This window comes from Mustela nivalis (genome assembly GCF_964662115.1).
Source record: "Mustela nivalis genome assembly, chromosome: 20".
In the NCBI taxonomy this organism is placed as follows: domain Eukaryota; kingdom Metazoa; phylum Chordata; class Mammalia; order Carnivora; family Mustelidae; genus Mustela; species Mustela nivalis.
The window spans coordinates 35,835,679-35,858,758 of NC_139039.1; the positions used below are offsets into that span (position 1 = coordinate 35,835,679).

General features: G+C 43.1%; 1 protein-coding gene across 1 annotated transcript in view; it reads right to left on the minus strand.

Annotated features, from left to right (window-relative positions):
• The window catches only part of MCPH1 (microcephalin 1), a gene marked incomplete at its 5' end in the record, with an annotated part of 247,131 nt that overhangs the window by 194,783 nt on the left and 29,268 nt on the right, over positions 1 to 23,080 (minus strand). Inside the window, 5 exons of the mRNA XM_082715851.1 lie at positions 6,536 to 7,726; positions 9,954 to 10,043; positions 11,131 to 11,274; positions 17,044 to 17,158; positions 19,788 to 19,875. Coding sequence (XP_082571977.1) covers positions 6,536 to 7,726; positions 9,954 to 10,043; positions 11,131 to 11,274; positions 17,044 to 17,158; positions 19,788 to 19,875 — 1,628 coding nt within the window. The remainder of the gene's footprint in view (positions 1 to 6,535; positions 7,727 to 9,953; positions 10,044 to 11,130; positions 11,275 to 17,043; positions 17,159 to 19,787; positions 19,876 to 23,080) is intronic.

Here is a 23,080-nt window from a genome sequence, read left to right on the forward strand (position 1 = left end):
TGATTTGCCTCCTGGTTCACAAAACCTGAAATAGTTACTATTTGATTCATTACAGAAAAAAATCATTAACCCACCCAAAGTGGATTATATTTAAAAATGAAGTTAGATCAGTTACTCTGTTGATACCAATATGGAATTATCTGGTATTTAGAAAAAGCAAATCTTAAGGGGTGCTTAAGGTGAGATGGAGCCATCATGGAAACAAATGATAATGAAAATACAACGGTTCAAAATCTGTGGGACACAATAAAGGCAGTCCTGAGAGGAAAATATATAGCGGTACAAGCCTTTCTCAAGAAACAAGAAAGGTCTCAGGTATACAACCTAACCCTACACCTAAAGGAGCTGGAGAAAGAACAAGAAAGAAACCCTAAGCCCAGCAGGAGAAGAGAAATCATAAAGATCAGAGCAGAAATCAATGAAATAGAAACCAAAAAAACAATAGAACAAATCAGCGAAAGTAGGAGCTGGTTCTTTGAAAGAATTAATAAAATTGATAAACCCCTGGCCCGACTTATCAAAAAGAAAAGAGAAAGGACCCAAATAAATAAAATCATGAATGAAAGAGGAGAGATCACAACTAACACCAAAGAAATACAAACTATTATAAGAACATACTATGAGCAACTCTACGGCAATAAATTTGACAATCTGGAAGAAATGGATGCATTCCTAGAAACATATAAACTACCACAACTGAACCAGGAAGAAATAGAAAGCCTGAACAGACCCATAACCAGTAAGGAGATTGAAACAGTCATTAAAAATCTCCAAACAAACAAAAGCCCAGGGCCAGATGGCTTCCCGGGGGAATTCTACCAAACATTTAAAGAAAAACTAATTCCTATTCTCCTGAAACTGTTCCAAAAAATAGAAATGGAAGGAAAACTTCCAAACTCATTTTATGAGGCCAGCATCACCTTGATCCCAAAACCAGACAAGGATCCCACCAAAAAAGAGAGCTATAGACCGATATCCTTGATGAACACAGATGCGAAAATACTCAACAAAATACTAGCCAACAGGATTCAACAGTACATTAAAAAGATTATTCACCACGACCAAGTGGGATTTATTCCAGGGCTGCAAGGTTGGTTCAACATCCGCAAATCAGTCAATGTGATACAACACATCAATAAAAGAAAGAACAAGAACCATATGATACTCTCAATAGATGCTGAAAAAGCATTTGACAAAGTACAGCATCCCTTCCTGATCAAAACTCTTCAAAGTGTAGGGATAGAGGGCACATACCTCAATATCATCAAAGCCATCTATGAAAAACCCACCGCAAATATCATTCTCAATGGAGAAAAACTGAAAGCTTTTCCACTAAGGTCAGGAACACGGCAGGGATGTCCATTATCACCATTGCTATTCAACATAGTACTAGAGGTCCTAGCCTCAGCAATCAGACAACAAAAGGAAATTAAAGGCATCCAAATCGGCAAAGAAGAAGTCAAATTATCACTCTTCGCAGATGATATGATACTATATGTGGAAAACCCAAAAGACTCCACTCCAAAACTGCTAGAACTTATACAGGAATTCAGTAAAGTGTCAGGATATAAAATCAATGCACAGAAATCAGTTGCATTTCTCTACACCAACAGCAAGACAGAAGAAAGAGATATTAAGGAATCAATCCCATTTACAATTGCATCCAAAACCATAAGATACCTAGGAATAAACCTAACCAAAGAGACACAGAATCTATACTCAGAAAACTATAAAGTACTCATGAAAGAAATTGAGGAAGACACAAAGAAATGGAAAAATGTTCCATGCTCCTGGATTGGAAGAATAAATATTGTGAAAATGTCTATGCTACCTAAAGCAATCTACACATTTAATGCAATTCCTATCAAAGTACCATCCATCTTTTTCAAAGAAATGGAACAAATAATGCTAAAATTTATATGGAACCAGAAAAGACCTCGAATAGCCAAAGGGATATTGAAAAAGAAAGCCAACGTTGGTGGCATCACAATTCCGGACTTCAAGCTCTATTACAAAGCTGTCATCATCAAGACAGCATGGTACTAGCACAAAAACAGACACATAGATCAATGGAACAGAATAGAGAGCCCAGAAATAGACCCTCAAATCTATGGTCAACTCATCTTTGACAAAGCAGGAAAGAATGTCCAATGGAAAAAAGACAGCCTCTTCAATAAATGGTGCTGGGAAAATTGGACAGCCACATGCAGAAAAATGAAATTGGACCATTTCCTTACACCACACACAAAAATAGACTCAAAATGGATGAAGGACCTCAATGTGCGAAAGGAATCCATCAAAATCCTTGAGGAGAACACAGGCAGCAACCTCTTCGACCTCTGCCGCAGCAACATCTTCCTAGGAACAACGCCAAAGGCAAGGGAAGCAAGGGAAAAAATGAACTATTTGGATTTCATCAAGATCAAAAGCTTTTGCACAGCAAAGGAAACAGTTAACAAAATCAAAAGACAACTGACAGAATGGGAGAAGATATTTGCAAACGACATATCAGATAAAGGACTAGTGTCCAGAATCTATAAAGAACTTAGCAAATTCAACACCCAAAGAACAAATAATCCAATCAAGAAATGGGCAGAGGACATGAACAGACATTTCTGCAAAGAAGACATCCAGATGGCCAACAGACACATGAAAAAGTGCTCCATATCACTCGGCATCAGGGAAACACAAATCAAAACCACAATGAGATATCACCTCACACCAGTCAGAATGGCTAAAATCAACAAGTCAGGAAATGACAGATGCTGGCGAGGATGTGGAGAAAGGGGAACCCTCCTACACTGTTGGTGGGAATGCAAGCTGGTGCAGCCACTCTGGAAAACAGCATGGAGGTTCCTCAGAATGTTGAAAATAGAACTGCCCTATGACCCAGCAATTGCACTATTGGGTATTTACCCTAAAGATACAAATGTAGTGATCCAAAGGGGCACATGCACCCGAATGTTTATAGCAGCAATGTCCACAATAGCCAAACTATGGAAAGAACCTAGATGTCCATCCACAGATGAATGGATCAAGAAGATGTGGTATATATACACAATGGAATACTATGCAGCCATCAAAAGAAATGAAATCTTGCCATTTGCGACAACATGGATGGAACTAGAGAGTATCATGCTTAGCGAAATAAGTCAAGCAGAGAAAGACAACTATCATATGATCTCCCTGATATGAGGAAGTGGTGATGCAACAGGGAGGCTTAAGTGGGTAGGAGAAGAATAAATGAAACAAGATGGGATTGGGAGGGAGACAAACCATAAGTGACTCTTAATCTCACAAAACAAACTGAGGGTTGCTGGGGGGAGGGGGTTTGGGAGAAGGGGGTGGGATTATGGACATTGGGGAGGGTATGTGCTTTGGTGAGTGCTGTGAAGTGTGTAAACCTGGTGATTCACAGACCTGTACCCCTGGGGATAAAAATATATGTTTATAAAAAATAAAAAGTTAAAAAAAAAAAAAAAAAAAAGGTGAGATGGAGCCATGCTGGGTCCATCCTGAGCGTGGAGCCTGCTTAAGATTCTCTCCCCCCGCCCCGTGCTCCTAACCCGAGTTGTTCTTTCTCCCCAAAACAAATAAGCAAATCTTAATAAGATAATATAATCCTGTATATAGAATAAAATCCCCTTGAAACAGGTATTTGCACCTGTTGTGCGCACACGCACACACATGCGCACACACGCACACACATGCGCACACACACACACACACACACACACACGCAGTGCCTGGAAGGAAATGGAAGCACCGTTCCTAGCAGACACTCTGATTTGTTCTCCAAGAAGCATCCCAGGTGACATGCACCACAAAAATCAAATCTGGTGACTCCCCTGCATAAAAAACAAACAAAAAAACAAACAGTGGTTTCTCATAACATGTAAAAGGAGAACCAAACCACTCCAAGTCTTGTCAGGTACCTTTCTAACTTGCCTTTCTAACTCGTTTGTCCCCAGCCTCCCTTCAGCCCAGTGAGAGGCAGCCTCACTGGCCTCGGCGCAGTTCCTGCAAACATTTTCCACAGGACCTTTGGACGTGCCATTTCCTCAGGCTGGAGCGTGATCTGAGCAGTCACAGGGCTCCCTTCTCCCCGGTGCCAGGCCTGAGATCTACGGTCACCCCCGCTAACTGCCTGCATAGCTGTGGTTCTGTGTGTCACACGGCTCGTGAATTGACGGTCTCAGTCCCCTTCATCTACTGTGCCTTCCTCACTAGGCGTGACATCTGTGAGGGACACACCTGGTCCCTCCTCTGCCATCTCCCTGCAAGCCAAACAGGTGCCCGGGACACAACACGTGCCAGGGGTTCAACAGGAGGTAAGCGAGCAGGACGACGGGAAAATTTCCTCTCTTTAGCAACTTCTGTTAGTGAGCATGGATTTGCATATTTTTTATAAAATGAGAGTTTAAAAAGTTAATTTAATTTCAGAGATTATTTTTTTAAAAAACTGAGTTTCTCCCTCTACTCCTGTTCTATTATTAGCGAATCTCTGTAACTCGTTCTTGTGACCTTCACTGCTTCCCACCCACCTCAGAGCGACAAGTGCGAGGAGGACAAGTTGAACTGAAACGGGGCTGAAAACAGAAACTGAGAAAGGACTTTTATTTCACCACAGAAGATCTGGAGGTATCGCTTGATGTACGGGGTCCTTTTACCGCTCCCCAACTCCAGCCCATCCAGATTGTCTAAAGGAAGCTGCCGACTCTACGCCTCTATCGGTGGTAGACTACCAGACAGAGGTGGGGTACCAGCTGGGCTGATTGGAGGCAATTTGGAACACCAGGGGGGCTTGATTTTATCACGCTAAAACAAAGGCATCAGATTAAGGCTAGACAATATGTCTCTCCTGCCCTAAAATGCAATGATCTTCTGTCTCTGTGGAATGACATAAAACAAGGCAACTCTAAAAGATATCTTTGTATTAGACCACACAGAATGGCTGTTCCATCTCTGAGTAAAATTTAGTGCCTCCAGGGCCTGAGCTGCACCCCACCGCCTGATAGCCCCCACCATGTGATGCAGAAATCGGAAGTCTCCCAGAAGGCCCAGTGCTGGCCCCTCATGGTCCTCCACGTGCCCCAGACCCTGGGGATCCATGGACATGGGGCCGAGTCCTGGAACATCCTGCTTCCACGGAGAGCTGCACTCTTTCTTAACAACATTGGGGTTACAGGGTGCACCACACTGTTTAAAACCAGACTTTTCTCACTTAATTTATATTTATACACCATTAAATATTATTCAGAGGCTTTAAAAATAAACAAGATAAAAACTGAAAAAAAAGAGAATGTAAGCTTTAAGAACAGGATATTCTTAACTACCAAAACAATTCTATGTCTCTACTGATTTATATTAACCTTAGAGTCAACATGATTTTAAAATAAATATTTGAAAATACATACTAAGCCTAACCCTACATAAAATATAGTTTGTCAAATTTTATATATTTTATATATTTTATATATTATATATTATATATTTTATATATTAATATATTTTATATATTATATATTTTATATTTTATATATTTTATATATTAATATATTTTATATATTTTCAGAAAGCTAAGATATAAAAAATAAGGTTAAAAACATACAAAATTAATTCTTTTGTGAGACTATTTTAGGGAATTCATACCCAAGGAAAAGATACACATCACAGATTATTTCCACACCCATAACTTTTTCATCTTGAAAAGGGAGGTTAAAATCATGGCGAGAACAGACAAATAGCGAAGAATAAAGTGGGTCTTATGAAAATTTTAACCCAATCTTTGGGTAAAGATGTCTCAAGTTCAAGATTTCATCACTTTTGACTGCTGACATTTTTTTTGTGCTTGTAATCAGAGAGTGTGAAATGTTTTCTACTGTTGCTACTTTTGATAAAATTACTACAATTACAGAATTCGTTATGATGGTCACAATTAAATTACACACAGAAGAAAATCTATTTAAGTGATATGCTTAAAGCAAAATAACTGGAAGCCAAACAAGGCCTGTTACAATGAACTTCTTATCCTGAGCAAAGATTTTTTTTTTTTAAATAAGTAACACTGCCCAAAGTTTCTTCAAAATAAATACTGATACTGTATTTCCACATTTACTGTTTTGTACATTCTCTTTTCTTGGTGGAATCAATGCCTACACTGCCTTCATCTCCCTTCTCAAAGAAACAGCCTCGAGCCCTCTAGCAGAACGCCTCCGTGCAGGAGGTCATGCTTCTAAGAGGCTCCAGTCGACTCTTCCCGATAGGCATCACTTCTCTCGGCACCTACGCAGAAAGACTTGGGAGAGATGCATTCTTAACAGCAGATGGGACCCAAGCACTTAGAAATTCCAGAGCGGTAAGCCCCTATCCCTACAGAATGCATCAATGGAAAGTATCGCACACACATTCTTTAAAATTAAATAAAGGGAAAACGGAACTATTTTAATTATGGGAAGGTGGTAATGATATTCCAAAAGGGACGCACCAGCACACATTCCTGCAACAAAGGAATTTGTAAAGGAGGTTCACATACTTCCATCGCATGCACTGGATGGCTGTTGCCCTCCTTCTGCAGCTCTGTCCACAGTACAATCAGCCACTAAATCAAGCTCACGGTCACGCTGCATTTCACCGCCAGAGGAGTGCCACATTCGAGAAGTGCTGTCCTCTTTCTGCCCGCTTCTCACAACCAGCAATTCTTCCATTTCTACGCTGCTCCCTTCCAGAGGAGTGCAATCGCCATGAAGTCCCTCCCCGCCATGCCCCTGGGGCACAGCGGGCTCACCAGCCACGTGAGAGCGGCGTCTCCCACCTGCGTGCGGGCCTGCTCTTCTGTGGGCGCCAGCCTGTTGACAAGGGCCTGGGGTCCCTTCGGCGGCACACGTTCCCTCCGAGGTCAGGCAAGCCCACGTCGTGTCTGCTGCGTCTTGTGGCGGTTTCTCGAGACTGGAGCTCATTTTTGCTGTTACGTCGGTCATGTCGACCGACCTGGGACTTCTACCAACGCAGGAGAAGTCAGCCATGTGCAGTATGTTTCTTCTCTCCGTCTGGGAAAGACCACCGCTGCGGCTCAACTGAGCCAGGCCTGCAGACGGCTGACATCCGGGAAGAAGGGGCTCCGAACTCCTTTCCCTGAGGTTATCAGGTGAGAAGTAATCATCGTAGGAGGACACGCCGCAGCCCGCAGTCTCGCCAGCAGGCCCAGCCGGGAGCGGCAGGGGGTGCCCCGAGGTCCACAGCCGGACCCGCGGCCTGCCAGGCTGCCCACCGCACCTCTTCTTCTTCAGTCTTTCTTCCGGGGGCGCCCCCAAGCTCTCCGACCGACTTTTTCTCTTGGCTGAGGAACTCTCAGATCGAGACTGTCCCGAAGGACGGCATTTGGTTGCAGATAACATAGGAGACAAGCTGCATTTCTCGTCAAACACCATTCCGGCCGCTCCCTCGGGCTGCTGCTTGGCGGGGGTGACCACCTCACCCGCGGGATCTCCTAGCCCACGAATCTCTTCTTTGGAAGGACTACCCATGGGCTTCTGAGGCGCTAACGGAGGGAGGTAACCAGGAGACGCTGCAGAATGGATGCTCCCTGTCTTCAGTGCAGGCGAAGAAACACACACACTTTCAATTTCATCCACGATGCCTCCCAGTGCCGCTTCCTGACTTCCACATCTCACCTTTCCACAAACATCGTCAAAAGATGAGTTCAGGTCACCAGCAAAGGATTCATCTGGAATGTATTAATGAAGAATTAACTTTTTTAATGGTTTCAATTATTATATAAGTAACTTCCGGTTAGCTGATAAAACCATACTTCTTAAACACAGCTATTGGTTAAAAAGAGCACCGACCGCATCCTGGCTCCTCTCATTTCCACCTGAGGACACCTTTCAGGCCAGCATTTCTCACTAAGGAACCCGGCACTGAGGGAAGAGCATGAGGGCAGTGGGGAGCTCACCTTCTGAGCAAGCGTTCATACACATGTGCGCTCTCTTCCAGGAAGAGCATCCACACTCTGTCACTATATTCTCAGGAGGTCAATAATTCTAAAAGGAAAGAACTAATGCTACCAACTACGTCCAGTTCTAGCCTTCCACACGTCCTAGCCCACCTGACTCCCCTATTCTTCATGCAGGTCCTCACACCGCATTTATACTCAAAAGCGAACCAGCTGGGAGACCTTCAGGTTCGGACTTCCCACATTTTATGTATTTCTTGAGAATACTGCTGGGCTGCCACCCACCTCCGGAAAGCTACACACACATCTCTACCTCCAGGCCTTGCCTTCACTCCACACTTTAATCTCGATCAGTTCTACTCAACACCCACCTCAGATGTCAAAACTCTCCAGATCTTCCCACTGCACCGGGTCTAGTCACACACATCCTCATCCGTTATGCAGCACTCTGCCGCAAGTTCCCAAAAGCACGCGTCCTAGTATTAGTAGTATTCCTATCTGTCCCTCTCAGGCTAGATGGTCCCAGCGCACAGGCACTATTTTCTGGAATCTGAGGCCTCTAACCCAAAACTACTACAGGCTCTCCTTCTAAAGAAGAACGGAGGTAATCAGCAGGGAGCAGAGGGAAGCCCCTGGTGGGAGCGGCAATGACCCCACACCACGTCATGGAACGTGTCCAGTGAGGCACTAGAAATACAAGACCCGTTTAGCGTAAGCAGCGGCATCAGTCTAGCACACTTTTCAACAAGCTGGCAAGCAAGTGTGCATGTCATGCAGCATCAATTCCGAGGTCAGACCGCCTAATTTTGAATCCCGGGCTGGCCACTCACAAACAACATCAACTTCTGCAAGCTGTTTCACCTCTCTGGCCTAGTTTTCTCATGGACAAAATGGGGGTGACAATGGTAATGAGAGAATTAAATGAGGCACAGCACATAAGGCACAAAGACCAGTGCCCAAGATGGGCACCACTAGTATCAAACGTACATAAAATAAGTGCATCAAGTAAAAAATAAAAAGACGAAGATTATTTAAGACAGATGAGTAAATAATTTCCAATACACAACAAAGAGATTGTTAAGAATAAGCCACACTTGGGGCACCTGGGTGGCTCAGTGGGTTAAAGCCTCTGCCTCCGGCTCGGGTCATGATCTCGGGGCCCTGGGATCGAGCCTCACATCGGGCTCTCTGCTCAGCAGGGAAGGGAGCCTGCTTCCCTTCCTCTCCCTCTGCCTGCTTCTCTGCCTACTTGTGATCTCTGTCTGTCAAATAAATAAATAAAATCTTTAAAAAAAAGAATAAGCCACACTTGAACAGGAAGCTGCGATTTAAACTCCTGACACCTTCCTACCGTTTGTCATCTGTCACTGCTGTGGCTTTCAGATCTATGCTACCTATGTGGGCCCTTCTACAGGTGAAACTGAGTGGTCGTAGCACATTTCTCAAATGTACTCAAAGGAAAGCTATATAAGAAGGAAAAAATATCACTCGAACTGAAACTAGGGCTCCCAATTTAAAATGTATACATAATATAAAACCCTAATTTTACTCTTTCCAATGCTCTGCTTCTAGACAGCAATCCTGCCAGTTATCTTCTACATCTCTACACACCTCACTGACCCTCCTCAGTCCCGTGTTCCATAGTGTCTTTGCCCATGGTGTGAAAGAAGCAGCTCTCAAACTGTTCTCAGTAATACAGTCTATAACATGCAATTTAGTACACAGAACATGATTTTTTTTTTTTTTTTCAAATGAGCAACTGAGTCTGTGCCAAGAAAGCAAATGCCTAGGAGAAAAACTACAGGGGCCAAAAAGGAGGTTTAAATCACGCAATTTCTCATGCCCTAACTGTATTACAAAACCTATTTTTTATTTTAATATCTAATTTCATGAATTCTAGTTTTTAACCAACTGTTCTTGATATCAGAAGAAACTCCAAATGAGAAATTCATCATATTCTCACAGTTTAAATATACCACAAAAAAGAAAAAAATTCTACCTGAGCACAATGTATCATGTGAAATGTTCCAAGAAGCTTCACCTGGGGAGCTGGCTCGGTTATCAAGGGACTTTTCAAGCATCTGTGAAGCTGAAAACATAATCGCACACTTCATCAGACACAACTCTGACACATTAGTAGATGAAGCCCATGGTAAGCCTGGTTTTCCACACACATATCTATATCTGGTACTTCATATCCCAGACCTACTATAAAACAGTAAGCACAAAAAACATACTCAAATCTATTACAGATGATGAGATTCATAAAAAAATAATCTACACATATCAGGTTATAAAAAGGATTAAATCAGAGGATAATTAAGGTTAGAAGAGCTTTTGAGGGGTGCCTGGGTGGCTCAGTCAGTTAAAGCACCTGACTCTGGGCTTCAGCTCCAATCACGATCTCAGGGTCCTGGGATCAAGCCCCAGGTCGGACTCTAGGCTCAGCAGGACATCTGCTTCTCTCTCGGCTCCTCAGTCTCCCACCCCACTCATGCTTGCTCACTCTCTGTCTCTCTTAAATAAAATCTTTTAAAAAAATTAAGATAATAGAAATAAAGAAAAACAAAAACCAATGCATGAGATATTTAGTCTAATGTAGATTCCCTCAAAAGAAGAGCCTGATTTATTTTTTTAAAAAAGAAAACATCCCAGGGGTGCCTGGGTGGATCAGTGGGTTAAAAAGCCTCTGCCTTCGGCTCAGGTCATGATCCCAGAGTCCTGGGATCGAGCCCTGCATCAGGCTCTCTGCTCAGCGGGGAGCCTGCTTCCTCCTCTCTCTCTGCCTGCCTCTCTGCCTACTTGTGATCTCTGTCAAATAAGTAAAATCGTAAAAAAAAAAAGGAAAAGAAAACATTCCAAAGATACTAAAAATTACAAAGGGGTTATTAAAAAAAAATAGGATTCTCAACCTATACATACAAAAACTATGTACCCAATATGTGCTTAAAATATATGTTTTAAAAGTATAAACTCAATATAGGCTTTAAAAATCTCAGTGATGCATAAGATTTTCTGGAAGAAAATATTAACAAAGTGTACCCAGATGTAGACAAAAATCTGTTAATCTGTTGATTTGTTAAGACAAAAATATGTAAAGAGAAAAAAACCTTTCCACCACAATTTACTGACCAAGCAATCTGCTCATTTTCACTTTATAAAACGTGAGCACTTACACGTAGGGGAGAGGTTCTCCCTTTTCTCCTTCATCTCCTGTAATCTCCTTTGCATTGCACTATGCTGACCGCTGCACATTTTAATGGTGGGACTATACATCAATGAGCCATTAGATTCAAATAAGAGAACAGGTACATCATTATCTGAAAAACAAAAATTTATTTAGCTAAAAAAAAGGCCAGAAGTTTTAATATAACAATATGATTTCTTTTGAGGAACACCCCCTCCGCATCCACCCCCCCAATCTTCTTTGTCCCCTGCAACAACATCACCTACTACTACCAACAATCTTATCTTCACCCCGCCACCCCCACAAGCAGTAACACTGGTGCGGAAACTGTTGGCCAACGTTTGCTGAGAAATGTCCACGTGCCGGGCACTGTGCTAATAATCACCAGCACACTATGTGCGCCGCTTCATTCAACCTTTCCCTAACCCAGTGCATCAGCTTATCCGTCTCCCCATGTAAAGATGAAGAAATCAACACACCAAAGTTAAGTAACTTGTTTATACCCAGGACCATACAACCAGTGAGAATGTAAAGCTAGAACGCAATCTGGTTCCTAAACGCTTGACAAAGAGGGCAGAATGTATCACCCCGAACATGCCACTTTGGCATAAGGATTATTTTGAGCAAAATGCCTTAAATCACAGAAGGTGAAAGAAAGGTATCAGGACGCCCCCCACCCCTACCCCAAGCTTCTTCCTAAAGGCAGGAGGTACAACCCCCCTTTGAAAGACACACCCCTCCATATTACCACCAGACATGGGGAGCTGATGCCAAGAGAATTCTGTGAAACAGATCTTGTTAAAGGAACGCCCACCCTACTTTGGTTCCCCTTATGTCTTACTTTTCCACAACTGCCTCTCCTATTCAACATAAGCACTAAGGTTCTACTTCTGTGGGATTTTATCTCCTATGAGAGCCTGCATGTCACAAAAAAACTTATGCTCTTCTCCCATTAATCTGTCTTTATAACAAAGCCCCAGCTAGGAACCTAAGATGGGCACAGAAACAGTTCTGCCTCTAACAGTAGTGTTTACTCTGAGTCTCAGAAACCACTACCCCTAGCCAACCCTCTCTGACCCTCAAAAGACACACACATCAACTTTGGGGTCAGGAGTCCATCAGCCGTGAAATGAGAGCTAAACTGGATGTGGGTGCACAGCTATGTGATTCTGGAATCCATACCTCGCATTTGCTCAAGGAGAACGTCAGGGCTCTGACCACTTCACCCACCAATAAAAAGACCAAGAATCATTCAATATCTTCTCCTTTGCAACTCTTAAGCTTGAACAACTCAAACTACACATCTGCCAATATCAGATAAGTCAGTTTTACCTGTAATACCTTATATTTGTAGTACTTAAAAAGCAATTTTTACTAAGATATAAATTTAATCCAAAAAGATAAAAAAAATTTTCAGTGTCACTTTGCCAAATCTTTTTAAATACACCATTACTGGTGTAGGAAGGCCCAAAAAGCAAGAGTCTAAAGCTGACAGGAGAGCGGTACAAGGCTGACCTCAGGAGGCTGACCAGACCACAGAGAGCATGCGGGGCTGGAGGGCACATCAAACATACAGTTTCATCTGAAATGCTCTTCCTTACGACGCCGTGAGGAAGGGGAAGCCCTGGATGGGGTGTGCATCTGACTTGTCGTTTACACCCTCGACTCAAGGAAGCTGACAGATGGTTAAGGACATAGCGCCTCTAGGGCCCAGTCACAGAGCCGCTAGGAGGGTTCCCATGGATTGATGCTTAGAGAAAATCAGTGGAGGATCCAAGCAATCATTCAGAAGCAAAGGTAAGGATCGTGGTGCGTAACTGGCATCAGGCAGAAAGGTCAAGAGCTACTCCATGTGTCTGGCCAGAGCAGCAAGGAGACCAGTTAGTGCGAGGGTGTTAGGGAGGGACCAGCATGGCACCAAGAGAAAGAGGCCTGATTATCAGGCAGTGGGAGGACTCAGCACAAAAACAAAGGATAAAGGCAATGATTTTGGAAGTTTTCTGGCAGCACTACCTATACAAGCGAAATGTTCTTGTCCATTTTGTTGCATTACCCTGACAGATTTAAAATAAAACTTGATAATTCTGCATGAGAAGTTTCAAAATACAGAGCAGAGAATTCGTGACATGGCAAGAGACACTACAATAAAAAGTGAAGGAATGAGTGCTTCTTATTTCTATGCTATGCATTATAAAGTTACCGAAATTGCTTCCATGTACCAATGATGTGTTGGGATTGGGCTGAAACACTGAATTTAGGTAGTGAAAAAGGCAAAAAAGAGAAATACAAAAACCCATATGATACTTCAGAGTTTTATGATCTTCTAAAGTATTTTTAAAAATTAAAAGAGTACATCTAGCCAAAAAAAAAAAAAAAAAAGTCCAATTTTAAAAATGGGCAGAGGATCTAAACAAGACATTTTTCCAAAGAAGACATACAAATAGCCAATAGGTACATAAAAAAGAGTCAGCACCACTCATCATGAGGGAAATGCACATCAAAACCACAATGAGATTCCAACAGTACACTAGAATGATTATTATCAAAAAGACCAGATATAGGGGCGCCTGGGTGGCTCAGTGGGTTAAGCCTCTCTGCCTTCGGCTCAGGTCATGATCTCAGGGTCCTGGGATAAAGTCCCACATTGGGGGCTCTGCTCAGCGGGGAGCCTGCTTCCCCCCGCTCCTGCCTACTTGTGATCTCTGTCAAATAAATAAATAAAATCTTAAAAAAAAAAAAAGACCAGAAATAACAAGTGTTGGCAAGGAAGCACAGAAAAGCACAGCTGTGTACCGCTGGTGAGAATGTAGATCGGTGCAGCTACTGTGGAAAACTCTACAGAGGTTTCTCAAAAAAATTAAAGATCGAACTTTCCATTAGAGCCAGTAATCCCCGTTTTGGGTATTTATTTACCGGAAGGAAATGAAAACACTACAGAAGAAAAAAAGGAAAATACTGATGCAAAGAGATATCTGACCCCCTCCTGTTCACTGCAACATTATTTACAATCAATCACCGAGACAAAGAAACAACCTGCATGTCCATCTACGGATTAATAAAGAAAACATGATGTGTGCATGCGTGCGCGCGCGCGCACACACACACACACACACACACACACAGAGGAATACTATCCAGCCATAAAAAAAGAACAAAACCTTGCCATTAGTGACAGCACAGATAGACTGTGAGCACATTACACTGAGTGAAATAAGTCAGTAAAAGGTAAATACTACATGATGTCACCTGTATGTGGAATCTATAAACAAAATCAGAGAACAAAAACTAAAACAACCAAAGAACAGACTGGTGGCCATCAGAGACCCCGGAGTGGGGGATGAGTAAAATGGTTGAAGGGGTTACAGAGGTACGAACTCCCAGTTATAAATGAGTGAGTCAGGAGATGTCATGTGCGGCACCATGTACTACACACTTCAAAGTAGCCTGGAAACCGGGCCTTAAAAGTTCCATCATGAGAAAAAAAATTTTTGTACATGATACATATGGTGATAGATGTTAACTGGACTTACGACCATTTCACAACACACACAAACGGCAAATCATTACACCATCCACTGAAACTAATATGTTAGGTCGATTATAATTCAAACAAAAAAAGAATAGAAATGACTATGATTAAACACATAAGGATAAAAATTTCCCTAATTTTTTATTCTAGAGAAGCACCCTGTTGCTACCTAGACCTGAAATGTGTAGCTAACTGATCTCCCAAGTCCACTATGTGATTCACAGCCTTGTGCAAAACACAACCATAAACACGTGATTGTGCCACTGTTCAAATGCTTTAGGGTTTTACAAGTAATTGAAGACAAAGAAACAAAGTATCTTAAAGCTAACTAATGCCTACACAGAGAAAAAGAAAATACAGAATCTATATAAAATACAAATAATGTCTACATAAAAGCATCACAGAACTACTAAAGAGACCAGGACCAGAGGAGTCAAGATTCTGGCGAGGAGGAGCACTGAGAAGCCAGCTGACAAGCAGTGGATGTTTTTATCCCCAGGAGGACTGATCATTAAAGCACCTGGGGCAAGAGGCTGACAGTCCAGTCTCTGACCAGGCAGAGAGCAGTTGCTGAGAAACAAACACACAAGTTAAGTGTTTATCAGTATCAACAAACTAAACAGAAAACCAAAGACTCTGTGGCACCAAAACCCATTATGCAGGGTGTAGTAGAAAACTGTTCCTCGCATGCATGTGATTTTATCTTCAGAAGAGTTGTCCAATCTGAAGCTACAAATGGCAGGATACTAAAAGTTAAACTGAATTCTTCTGTAAAATGGTAGAAAGTTCTCGGTGGTGTACTTTCACCAGGAGATGAAAGTGGGAGATCAGGACCGTCAGCGGAAGGGATCCTAGCTATCACGCCAGGCTCTCAGTGGGAAGGTCTAGATGGGGGCACCTGGCTGGCTCAGTGTGTTGAGCACCTCACTTCAGCTCACGTCACGATCTCAGGGTCCTGGGATGGAGCCCCATGTTGGGCTCCCCGCTCAGCAGGGAGCCTGCTTCTCCCTCTCCCTTTGCCCCGCTCCTGCGCTCGCTCTCTCTCTCTCTCTCTCTCTCTCTGTCAAATAAATAAACAAAAATTTTGCACATATTGCATGGAGAACTGGGTGTTATACACAACAATGAATCATGGAACACTACATCAAAAACTAATGATGTATATGGAGACTAACATAATGTAAATTTTTTTTTTTTTTTTTTTAAAGGAACAGTCTAGATGGCCACACTCTGGTATCAATGTCAAATCAAAAGTCTATCAAGCCTTATGGAAAGTCAGTGAATCTCCTATTCGAATCAGTCCAGATAAAGCCAACAAGGCCCACTCCATCTTCTTAGTAGGAGAACCTAGAAACTTTTTGTCTAAGAAAATAATGTTGCCTAGAGCTTCAAACATATTTTATAACTAATGACTTGCCTTCAATTACAGAAGCAAACTGTCATTCCTACTAAGAGACAGAACATTTATGACAAAAAAAAAAAAAACATACAAAACAAGAGGCAAAAAAAAAACAAAACAGGCATTCTAGATACTGCAGATAGAAGCAAAGAAAGATGAAAAGAAAAATGTAAGTGATTTAATCAGAGTAATAGAACCTATAAAAAAATCAGAAACCCTAGAACTGCAAAATATAAGAACCAAAATTGTGAACTGAACAGATGGATTATAGCAGATTAGACATGGCAGAAGACTGTATTAGTGAACTGTAAAATAAGGTCTGGTCAATAAACAATACACAGACTCACACAGATGGGAACACAGATTTCAAGGGCCTCTGTGAACTCCGAACAGAATATTTAAAAAGAAAACTGGACCAATGAACATAAAATTCAAACTGCTGAAGGCAAATAAAGCAAACAAAAGGCAGCCAAAGTTAAAAGAAAATATGCCTTTAAAAGAGCAAAAATACAACTATGGGTTAATTTGTAAATAGGTACTATGAAAGCCCAAAGACAATGAAATGTGTTTCTTCATTTTATTTTTTAGCTTTACTAAGGAATAATTCAAAGTTAAAAATTATATTTAAGGTGAAATAAAGAAAGAATATGTTAACTAACACCTCCCTATTCTAGGTAACAAAACAAAAAGACCAAGTATTAGGTAAAAACACAAGTGAGACTCAAAATAACAAAGAAATGAAGAGGGATTTAGTCTAATAGGGCTTAGTCAAAATCTGTTTTTTCCATAATCATTCCTGAAAGTAAAGAGTTTCATCGATGTGGACAATGACGGAGACTTGTACCCATGAGCTCCCACCGTGGCCTCCAGCAGCACGGTCGGTCTCCTGCAGGCTGCAGCGGGGTCGGCCGGGCGCCACCGGCCATCAGGTGGCTGAAACAGGTGCACAGGCTGAGCACGACTTCTGGACTCACCCAGACTTCTCTTCTGCCTTTGTAGCTCTGTAGCCATTTTTTCAAATTTCTTCTGAAGCCTTTTATCATGTTCCGGTGTTTTAGGATTAAAATCTTTGGGCTGCATACACTTCCGCTGTGGAGAAAGGACATAAAAATGAATACTACTGACCAGCAGCTGTGTAACAAGACAACCTGTTCCTGACGCTTCGAACACCTGTTACAATACTGCAAGGAAAACCTGAGGACAGAGGCATTCCTCGCGCTGCATGCGAAATGGCAGTGTCTCTTTCTTTCCAGGCTGCAGAACTGAAAGACTAGACAAACAAGACTGTATACCAAGGAGCTACAGTTTCTGAGGCATTTCCAGGATGCCAGCAATCTTAGCTTCCAGGAAGGTTCTTAAACAAAATTAGTCATTTATTCATTTTCTTTATTTTTGTTACCCTTACATTATCTCTCCTCTTTCCCCCTCCCCCAAAATCATAACATAGTAACAGAGTACAAAAGCAATTATCTTCTAACTACCAAAGAAAGAAACAAGACTGAATCCTGCTTTGTCTTTAAATCACCGTAATTCTATTCTGCTAGTAAAACCCCAGAACTCAAACTACACAATCAAGGTGTGACAAACACGATGAGGCCCCAGGCTAACATCCAAAGAAAGTCTTGGGTTAACCTTCCCACGCCCACTCTTGTGTTCTTGACTGAGCATCTCGCTCTCATTTATTATTTAACAGAAATGTACGTGTCATGCACTGGTCTTGGAGAAAGGAAGATTCTTGATATCAGAAGCTTATCTCTATTAAAAAACGACAGAAAATTAACATCATTAGTAAGTAAACTAGAGGCTATGTGTGTCAGGAGGGTTAATTCCAGCGGGCCTGGAACTGGCCTGAACTGTTTTCCCCAAAGTACAAGCACAGCATGCAATGTCCTACTGCACAATGTTGCTTTGTAACCGCAAGTCCAGAGCACTTGGGGGCATTTGTACTCCCAGAGCTGGTCAACTCCCAGTGGGAGGGCTCTCCTGTTGGGGGAGGTAATGTGCTGACATCAGGGGTACATGACCAGCACAACCCAAGAGTCTCCCCTACGACTCCCTGGTCCCAGGGTGCTCCCCAGACTCTCAAGCATTATCCCTTAGGCTCCCATGAATCTTCATTAGCAACAACCCTAGCTAACTGCCACCATCCTTACAGTACGCAGAAAGGAGTAAGTCCTGCAGCTAGAAAGGAAAGCAGCAGACGAGTGGGAGCAGGACAGCTGGCACAGTGGGAAGGAACCACTGCTGTACATGGGGTGCTCAGAGGGGGTCTCCCTGAGAAAGGAACTGGCACAAAGCCCTACTCAAGTTAGAACAAGGGAAACATGCATGAAGTGTGGGGAAAGTGTGCTCCAGATAGAGGGAACAGATACACAATGCAATGGCTCTAAATTGCAAATATGCTCGGTGACTTTCAGAACAGCAAGCAAGAAGGTCAGACTGGCAACAGAAAGAATGAGGGAGAGTAAAACTGAAAACCTTGTCAAAGAGCCCAAAATAATCACAGTCTGAAGTCATGTTTGCTTCACAATTGCACTTGAGTGAAGGCCTACACTTGTCATGAAACGGTCAAACACATACTGTTACGAGAAGAAGAAAAGCATTATCTCCCAGACAAAACATGTAACATAGAACCTCATTGGTACAAAACATGTGTGTGTGTGTGTGTGTGTGTGTGTGTGTGTGTCTGTAATGTATGTGTCCTGAAGACCATCCAATCTTCAAGGACCCAACTCAAACCAAAGATTGCTTACTTTGAGGAAAAAGACATTAAGAGAGGTATCTGCCTTATCTGTGTTTACTCAATGTTTTACGATGGAAATACACTCCTTATTAGTGTGGTTTTAAAAAGTCCTTTACTTCTAAAAGGGTAGACACAGCCACTGCTTGGCGTATCAGAAAGAGTAAGGACTTAGAAGCTCTAATTCACCTCTACACAAAGGGGATCTGAACAGAGACTTGAGTTGAGTTTGTCCATCACTGCCCTACAAATCTGGCCTGCCCACGAGGAAATGTCCGAGATACAGGAGTCACCATTTACAGAAAATCTGCGACCACCCAGGGGAATGTCTTCCTTAACCTACAGGAAATGTATGGGTCTAGTCTTTCTAACTCAGTTTGGACAAAGTCTGCAAATCTCCTCCTCAACAGGGACCCTCACATGAAAACAGAGCAACACTGACCATTTACTAGAAAACCATTTTCCCACAAATAAAGAAATCACAACTAAAACTTTTAAATAATAAAAGAGTGAAAATGTTGTGGATCAAATGTGAACTGGACCTCAAAGGAAAGCAGTGTCTTTAAGTCTGCACTATGGATTTCCCATAATAAATAACTTACTTAATAAATAACTTGGATATTTCTGCATCAGACTTTAGAGATCTTCCAACTAAACAGCAGAACAGAGGTATTTTGCTAAAGACGAAACAAACCAAATTCCAAAGCAGTTCGCAGTGCACCTGCACGTCTGCTGGTCTCTTGGCAAATTTTAGTTTTCCACTGGCCAGACAGCTCTTCCACTTCCCACAAATCACATCAAAGCACTCAGAAGGTACACTAAAGTCTATAACTTCCTTAAAAACCCCATGTGGAGAGAACAGTATCATCAACTCCAATACCTAAGATACCTCCTGAATATATTCCACAAAGTGTCACTTTGCAGGAATAAAAGAACGAATAAATTTCGTAACAGCCACTGTCAAAATCACATACTTACTTTTTTTTTAATTAGGCTCGGCAGGTGTTCCTTGGTGTTCGCCGCAGGGAAGAGCGCCTCATCGACATGTGCCCCGGCTGTCCGGCACCTGTGCAAGTCAACAGACGGAACAGAATGAGCGCTCGTTCCTGTTAGAGTCCCACAGCACCGCGCCGGCACGTGTGCCAGTTAGCAATTTAAGAGATGCCAAGGTCACGTTAACAGGCATGGCTTTTAAAGTAACTACATTTATAATAAAATACGAAGGGCAATATAAATTCAACTTTCCAAAATAGTCTCTCTACAGTGTTTTTAAAGTGTAAGTGTAGAACCAAGAGGCAGTAAGGGAAGCAGTTTTTACACAACTTTAGGCTTGTGACAGCCTTCAAACTGATGAGTGCGGGGCATCTGCAAGGTATACGCACATGCTGTTAAACCAACAGTAGAAGAGCAAACAGGACATAAGTGGAGAAATCTAGAGCTAGAAGGGCCTTAGAGAAATTCAACCAGAAAGATTATCTTGCCCCTAAAACTGGTGTTTCACCAGAGAGCAGGGTGGGCCACACCAGCTTCTCTCGGCCATGCCCCGCGTACCTTAACTATCTGCCTGTCACCTGTCTGTCATTTCCACTCTCACTACGCCGCCGTCTTGGGAATCCCAGGACCTACTTCTAAACATTCAGACGCTCAAATCTAAACAATTACAATAGTTTTCAAAATGATCTCCTACCTATATTTCCTACTCTTTTCATTCATATTATTACTGAAAGATTAAGCTTAAAACATCATCTCTCCAAAACCCACATCACAAGCCTTCAATCACTCTGTGTTTATAGAATAATTTCACTTACCTGTTGTTTCAGTCTTTTTAAAATATGGCCCCTAAACACATCTCCAACTGTATTTCATAAGCCTGTCACATTCAACATTTAGTATGCGAATGACAGTTGAAAATATAATTGGAATATAATGCAAAAAAGAATAGGGCAAATATATCCATATTCACACAGAAAAGTCTTAAATACATTAAGAAAAAGACAAAACTGCAGAAATGTGAACATGATGCTGTATACTGTACATAAAACAACATTTCTCATTTTAAGCAAAGTCTGGAAGACTACATACCAAACTGACAATACTATTTGTCACTAGGCTAATGAATCTCAAAGTGTAGTCAGAAGACCCTAGGGTCCCTAAGCCCCTTCCAAGGGCATGTGAGATCAAAATTTTCTATCACAAGAAGGCTTCCTTTGCCTTTTTCATTTCTCTCTCATGAGCACACAATGGAATTAAAGCTAAATGATGTGTGCACGTGTGTGTGTGTGTATGTGAGTGTGTGTGTGAGATCCTGATACACTGCAGACGTAAACGAACAGTGCAACTGTCTTTATTAAGCCAGCCATGAAAGAAGTTTGCAGAAAATGCAAAAATTAATAAACAACCAGAACACAATAATTATGATAAGAGAACAACAAGGTAGGGCAGAAGCTGGAGAGAGCTCCGGTGATACTACGGGGCCGGAGTGGGAGAAGCTGCGGGTGGGAGGTGACCGTCCGATAAACTCTGATGAGGAAGCAGATTCGGAGGATGCAGGTCTTCCGTCTGGAAGACGAGCACAGACAAAGGCGCAGCAAAGCCAACAACAGCGGGACAATTCCGGAAAAACAGACACCACTCGGTGGGACTGCAGGAGCGCACTGGAGCGAGGGCACCAGCGACAGAAAAGGGTCACCCTGGTCACCCTGAAGGCTGTATCTGGGGCGAGCCTGGACAGGCCACTCTGCAGGATGTTTTCCAGGAGCGGGACATGAGGGCAAGGAGTCCAGTCAGGGACTGGGGGCAGGAGATGCTACAGTTTTCACCAAACCCGTGGGACTGGGTGGAGAACTCTGAATGAGCAACATTTAGAAATAAAAATGGAATGTTCTTGAGCTCTTGTTACAACTGGTGGCCTGAGCACATGTGTTTTTCTCTCCTACCCCCAAAACCCCCTTCAAATGACAATCAAGCAAAACAAAATGACATAGACCAACAGAAACAAAGAGCAGATAAGAGATGTCTGGAGAACTGAAAAGCAAATACAGAAAAGGAAACCCGAGCCTGGAAGCTGGGTGACGGAGGACGAGGGACTGAACCCCTCTCCTCACACCTCCAGGGCGCCGGCAGCAAGGACAGCAACCGCTGCGGTGCAGCAACCGCACCCCCAACTGTGCCCACAGTCAGGGCCACTGCACCCCACTCACTCTGGCCACCAAAGCAGGTAATGGGCTCGGATTTCAGACAACTTGGACCAGGGACGCACTGGACTCAAGGATACCAGGCTGAGTTCAGGTAGCACAAAGGTTCACACAGAAGGAAACGTGTTGTGTGCATTTTCAGATTCAGCTAAAACGACTTTCCCAGTCATAACAATGTAAAGCAAAACTGCTGATTTAGCTCATCCGCTGCTGATTTTTATTTATGGAATCAGTGTGGGTGCAATGAGCAAGCGCTCGTACATGCGTGGGGTCCCCCAGAACACAGCGCTGGGGGAGCTAAATTGGTGTTTGCAAACTACAAAGTCTAGACAGTGCTGGAAACCGGGAAGTCAAGGCAGCAGCAGAGCCATGGTTAAAAAAAAGGGGGAATTCAAAGGTCAGGACAGAGCTGCAGCAAGAGGGCAGGTGGAGAGGTGTTAGCCCTGGGGAGCAGGAACTGGGGGAAGGGGTGAGGAGGGAGCACTGTTTCACTACAAGCCTTGTACTAATAGCTGACTTCTCTCTTTCCTGTGTGTGCGGGGCCCTCTCCATAACAGGATGGGGACAGGAAACTAGGCATTCTGATTCAAAGGGCTCCGGCTGGCACAACAGGGAAAGCCAGGGCACCTAAACCAAGACAGAAAATGAAGTCAGGACGCAGTTAAGAGAGGACAGCAAGTTCAGGCCTGGGCCTAGTTACACTCAGGTGCTGCGCTTTACCCACAAGAATTCACCCAGCAGAGCCCCACGGGCGGGGCCGACACTGAGAACAGAGACACGGTAAAATTCAAATCCCTCCCGGGGCCCTGCAGGAGCCTGTCCCTGCCTCTAAGCTTCCTCTCCACAGAGAGCCTACAACTGATGCTCGCAGGCCCTCACACACACTGGCATCACCCCGTCTCAGGCCACGACCTCCGACTCCGCAGAAAAGTGGCCCCCCAAGGCTCTGTACACCGAGTTCCGTCATGTCGTCTTCACCTCAGCTCACAGGTCACCCACTGCAAGGGGTCTCCCCAGCCACTGTGTCCGGAGCAAAACCAACGCCAAACGGGCGCTGTGGCTACACCCCTCGTGTTC